The sequence below is a fragment of the Hevea brasiliensis genome, chromosome 3 (assembly GCF_030052815.1).
Source record: "Hevea brasiliensis isolate MT/VB/25A 57/8 chromosome 3, ASM3005281v1, whole genome shotgun sequence".
Lineage (NCBI taxonomy): Eukaryota > Viridiplantae > Streptophyta > Magnoliopsida > Malpighiales > Euphorbiaceae > Hevea > Hevea brasiliensis.
In genome coordinates, this window is record NC_079495.1 from 86,366,647 (window position 1) to 86,372,789 (window position 6,143).

General features: G+C 31.6%; 1 protein-coding gene across 1 annotated transcript; it reads left to right on the forward strand.

The window, feature by feature from the left end:
- Positions 1–397: 397 nt before the first annotated feature.
- LOC110668353 (chaperone protein dnaJ 72) lies at positions 398–5,789 on the forward strand. Its single transcript, XM_021829547.2, has 3 exons — positions 398–962; positions 3,537–3,606; positions 5,531–5,789. The coding sequence occupies exons 1-3, from the start codon at positions 556–558 to the stop codon at positions 5,591–5,593; spliced, it is 540 nt and encodes a 179-aa protein (XP_021685239.1). The 5' UTR covers positions 398–555; the 3' UTR covers positions 5,594–5,789.
- The last annotated feature ends 354 nt before the right edge of the window (positions 5,790–6,143 follow it).

The window sequence follows — 6,143 nt, forward strand, 5'->3', positions numbered from 1 at the left end:
CAATTTAACAAGTGAACTATCTCTATTTCATGTCCGGATCGCCAGTTAACTAAATCAATCCACTGGATCGATATGAATTTTATAACAATGCTTGTAAGTTTTAATTTTTAAAGAAATAATTATTAATTTAAGTTTTTTAAAATTAATATTTAATCCTCTAAATAAATATAAATATTAATAAAAAAAATCAATGTAATTTCTTCAAGTATTCAGAAAATATTAAGCGGAGTAGTGCTTAAAATTAGACTGATTATCGAGTCTCGTTGGAAGTTTAAAAAACAAATAAAAAACTAATCGGACCAACAAAAACGTAGCTGCTCGATTGAGCTTTGGCAAAGGGGTAAAGTCTCGCCCCCAAAAGCCACACACACCGCGCCCCACCAACCCCCAACCCCCCCCAAAAAAAAGAAAAAAAAGAAAAAAAACTTAGAAGGAATGGGAGTCGAAAGTGCCGCGACTCCCCCTTCAATCCGTAAAGCAAGGTTCTTCGATTTGAGCTACTTCATTGTTCATTCCATCGATCGAAACGATCGATGATTTATTAAGAAGAAGATAATGGATTACTACAAGATATTGGAGTTGAACAAGAACGCAACCAAAGAGGAAATCAAAGAAGCCTACAAGAGATTGGCTCTCAAATATCACCCTGACAAGCATTCCCAATCTCCTCAACTGGTCAGAGAAAACGCTACCCTCCGTTTCAAACAACTCTCCGAGGCCTACCAAATCCTCGCTGATGACCGGAAACGTGCCGATTATAACATTCGCTCCTCCTCCTCCTCATTCTCCTCTGGTTATAATAATCATAGACATGCTCATGGTTATGGCTACGGTTATGGCTACAATTACCATTCTTATCAGAGCCAGAATAGAAAAGCCGATGGTGGTTTTGTCTCCAAGTTCGATGTTGCACTTCGCTACTTAACCACTCGTGCTTTTCTTCTCAATCTTGCCTTTGCTGGGTATGCTTTTGCTATTTATTTCCCTTCGTTCCATAAATTTCTTTGTGGTTTTTTAACGAATAATTAGGTTCTGAGCATGTGAAATTGTGCTAAATTATCTTTTTTTTTTTTTTTTAAGTAATGTTATAATTTCTAGTGTAGTTTAGGGCATCAATTACGATATATTTTTTAAGATGTTTAGTTAAAAAAATTCAAAATCATTATTTGAGCTGATTTGACGTGTGCACGGATTTTTTTGAGTAATATAGTGTTATATTTAGGTAAAAGAATCAAGAAAAAGCCTTAAAAGACGTAAGGTTCATTTCTAGTACTACCATTTTTAAAACAAGCACAGATTAATTTCTGCCACCAAAATTTGTTTAAATCTGCTTGAAACTATTTCTGGTACTTGCTTCAATTAGATCAAATATGTTTTCATTAGGTTTGCATATTCAAATGGTTATGGGAACTCACTGTTAGCATTTGTTTTGAGAATTCGGGTATGCCATTAGATTGAAACTGCATAGCATGGTTTAATAGGTTCAAGCATTGACAACTTCAATTTATAGAAAAATAAATAAAGGATATTTTATTTCTCCTCAAAAAATTGTGTTTGAAGACCACAAATGTAACTTTTGTGCTTAGCCTAAAATTCCTCTTCTGTTCCACTCACAAGATGCTTGAAAATAAATGTCATGTTCCTTGGCTATCTAATCATTATCATGCCTAAAGAGGACTGGTCCCTCTTAAACTATAGGGTGGTAATGCAGCTAAATGGAAACACAGTGCATCCAAACTAAGGAATCTACTCTTTTAGGATGTGGCTTCTTGCTGCTGAATTCTGTCTTTGATTGTAATCAGATATTGAATTGGTCTTACTTGGTCATCAAGAAGTTATCTGTTATTAGTATTGCAGATTGGTTACTTACAAGAATGAACTTTGACTGTTTATTTGTTCTTGTTGTTATTCACTGGCTTGCAATTGTTTATTTTTACTTTATGGAAATTGAATCAACATTATGTTTTCTGTTCCTTCTTTTAGTAAGAAGCCAAATGATTTTTTTTTCCTGGATATTTTATAGGTGGCTTTGGTGCTACATCTTGTCCTCTCTTCTTTTTGGCTCATTTTATAGCTTTAATGTCTAAATGCATGTTGGTGCAATGCATCTATTTGATAATGAGAGGAAAGAAGAGGAAGTGAATTTGGCAGTTTTTTATTTGAGTGGATGTACTTGGTGTTATGTGTTGCATTATGTTACTGACTTTGTTGACAAGTTGTTGCTTACTCGTTGAGCTCTGCTGAGACAATTGGTAGAGGAAAATTTCATTTTTGTTCATTGTGATGGGGAAATTTACAGGAATATTACTTTAAGTCGCGCGCTCTATACCTAGAAGACGAAGATCTAGATACCCATACTTTGGAATTCTACAAACTTGTTCCTTGCTTTGTCTCTGAGGAGCAATCATAATGGCAAATCACTTGTATTAGGGACTTAACTATAGCATATAGATTGACATAAAAGTTATAGAATTTTTGTTTGCAAATTAGGCTATACTTTTGTAGTTATGCGAGAAAAGTGTGGAGAAAAAGTCATTGTACATAGGATTTTATGAGAAAAGGTTGCACTTAAACCTATGATGGTGCTAGGGAAACTGAAAGTCTTCCAGTTGCTATAATTATGAAGATTAATGGCATATACATGGAGGTGATGTTGTTAGGAGGATGCAATTGAGGTGAAGCAGGCAATTGTTGATGATGTGGTTGTTGATCTGTTGAACCCGTTCAGTCTAATGGAGAAACAGGAGTAGGTGCACTATCACACATACTGATTTCCCAAGCTTCTATGCATGTCCTACATTTATTTCTTGCTCTTCAAGATTGTACTCTTTAGAGTAGAGGACGAATGATAGATTTTGAATATCAGTCAGCCATATATTGTTCAGTGATTTTAAGGATGCAAAATGTGAAGTAATTTATGTTTGAGTAAGGTGTTTTACCTCTATGTTATTTGATTCTCTGGTCCTACGTAAACTTATAAAGATGTAACCTCTATACTCAAATTTGATTTGGATTGAACAAAAGTTATTTTGATATGATAAAGTCCTACATCACAATTTTATTTTATTTTATTTTATTTTTTTTTTCAAATAATGTCGAAATGGCTAAGGTTCAGCCCACCTTTTGTTTCTTTTGCATGCCTTGTTACTTTATCTAGTTTGAAATTGTATTTTTAGAGAAAATTGTTTTTTTTTGTGTCAAAGAAATAATTAATCACAAATATATATATATATATATATATATATATATATATATATATATATATATATATATATTGTGTTGAATAACATAAACTTTTATTTGTAGATAACATTAAAATGGACCATCCAAATACGAACTTAAATGGAAGCCCGATATGCATTAGGTTCTAAAAAAAGAAAAAAAAAATCCATTTTAGACATTAGGGCATAAAAATGATTTTTTTTTTCTTTAGAAACAATGGTTATTTTCTCTCTGTAATGAGTTGTTGCTCTTGCATCAATAAATTCTTATATCGAAAAATCCCCCACAACCCCCCTCCCCTCCTCTCTATGCAGTGCTTTAATTGGCGGGATGGTGATAATAGATAAGAGCAGGGAGGCACTGTGGAAAATGCACAATTCTGGGGTAAGTCACTGAATCTAATGATTTAACAAGTGATTGACTCATATTCATATATTTCCGTTTGTTATCATTCATTGAACAGTTAACCATCCAAGTCATCTTATTACTTGTCACTGTGCTGTGATCGCTTCTGCATAGTTGATGAGACACAAATCACTGCTTTATGCAACTGCTTTTAATACTTCGTTGCATAGAAAGTTTATTATACGCTTGTTCTTTCAAACTCCTGTGATCATGATACATACTTTTTTGCCTTCATGGAGCAAGTGTTTGTTAACTTAACTAGTGAGGCCTTAATTATCAATTTACTTCATGGCTTGCTGTTTGATAAATGATGTATGAACTGAGACTAACCCTAAACTGCTTCAGTGTTTACCACTGGATATAAAGTACAAGATTTCTTTGTCTTTTTGTTTATGGGTTACATGTTTGAATAGTGACACTGCCAGGCTAATTTTGCACCATGAAAATGAGCAAGATTATGCTTCCTTCTAAGGTTTATGTTAGTATAACTATTTAAATCTTTTGAAACATTCATGCAGGGGCATGTTGGGATCATGTCGCTGAGATCATTAGTGACCTGCAAATCACTCACATTCATTTAGAACTGTATAATGCTTCCATTACACAATTATAATGGGGAATGCAGAGTTGTTATTAACATTTAGCTTAATGTGTCTGTGTATTTGTATAGTCTAATAGTTTAGAGGGTATCATTTTAAGAAAAAGAAATAGCATTTCATCAACTGTAAAATAAGAAACCTACATGTACAATTGATGTGGGTTGGAAATTTCAATCCCATTGCGGTTAAATCAATAACTAATTTGTGAAGAAATGAGATGGCATAAATAATAGTGGAGATGACAATACTAGTAATTTTCCTTTGGGAAGGGTGGGCATTTTTTCTATTAGATTACATAGGTATTTAAAGAGGCTCTTCGAAAGAATTTTCTTCTTTTTTCCCTAGTGGAAAAATTCTTGGCAAATGCTAGTAGAGATGCAAACTAATCTAAACAAGAAAATTCTCGATGCAAAACCTAAATAAGTAAATATTTCTAAATAGTGAAAAATCCTAATTGATAAAATTTATCAAAAAAACCTAAATTATTGAAATTAATAATTAAATGAAATTTCCTTCTTGATGCATATGCATATGCATTTAATTTTTGCTGTAACTATTATAGGGAAAACGAATTGCTTTGTGAAAAATATTAGAAATGAGTTAGGGTATTTGGGCATTCAAAGAGGCTAAACTAAAAGCTTGTCTAGTTGCTTGGATTTGCATGTTTAAACACTAGACTGTGTTTGTTTCATAGAATGGCATGAAAAATAATGAGAGTAAAATAATTATTCGTTGAATAGCTATTCTTAACTTTAGTTCAAATTTTAATCTAAAATATTAGTTCATGGAATAGTATTTTATAATTATAATTTTTTTTAATTTAACTTTAAAATGTTCAATAATTATTAAAAAAATATATATATGTTTTTTGAAATATGTGATATAAATTTAACACGAATGGAAAATAACTATTCCATTATCATGAATGGCTATTTCATTCCATGAACCAATCAAATGCTAGTAATACATAACTCTCCTGTATGATACATCAAAGTGGTCATCTTCACTTAGGCATGGGATTGCACTCCTGGTTTTGTGTGTTTTTATACAACTGATAGCAATGCATCTTCTATATAAAAATATGTCTGGTAATATCTTTGATGTTTGATTTTGCTATTTCATTCCATGAACCAATCAAATGCTAGTAATACATAACTCTCCTGTATGATACATCAAAGTGGTCATCTTCACTTAGGCATGGGATTGCACTCCTGGTTTTGTGTGTTTTTATACAACTGATAGCAATGCATCTTCTATATAAAAATATGCCTGGTAATATCTTTGATGTTTGATTTTGCTTGTAGAAATCATTTGAAGAAGCCATGGATTCCATTGAAAAGGCTAAGGCCAATAGACATGATGTGTAAGAGTATTGTTTATATTCCATGTTATATTGCATTGATAGAGCTCATGTTGAAGAATGTCTTCAACTAAGAGAATATATATATATATATATCCTCACTTCGTCGTAGAGATCTTTTTTTTTACTATATATGTAAATTACAGTCTATTGCAGGCTACAATTTATATGGAAATAGGATATCCTAGTTATTTTTCTTTTAATTTTCTCATCTCCCGCTTGTGTTTATATTCTTTTATCGTTACTTTTTTAGTTAAATTAGGCTGCGTTTGGATCCTGGGATTCGGATTTGGAATTTGGATTTTTGATTTAGAATTTGGAATTTAAAATTTATAAATTTAAAAATCTTTTGTTTTACTATTAAAAAGAAGGCAAAACACATATTTAAGCCTTTTTAACTCTACTTCATTTTTATATTAAGTTCTTATACCTTATTTTATATTTTTTAAGCCTTACTTTTTGTTTTTTTTTTATTATATTTTTTTTTTTTTTAAGAGAGTTAATTGAAATTTGCAGTAAATGGTAAACTTTTTATTAAAACAAAAAAAAAAAAAAAA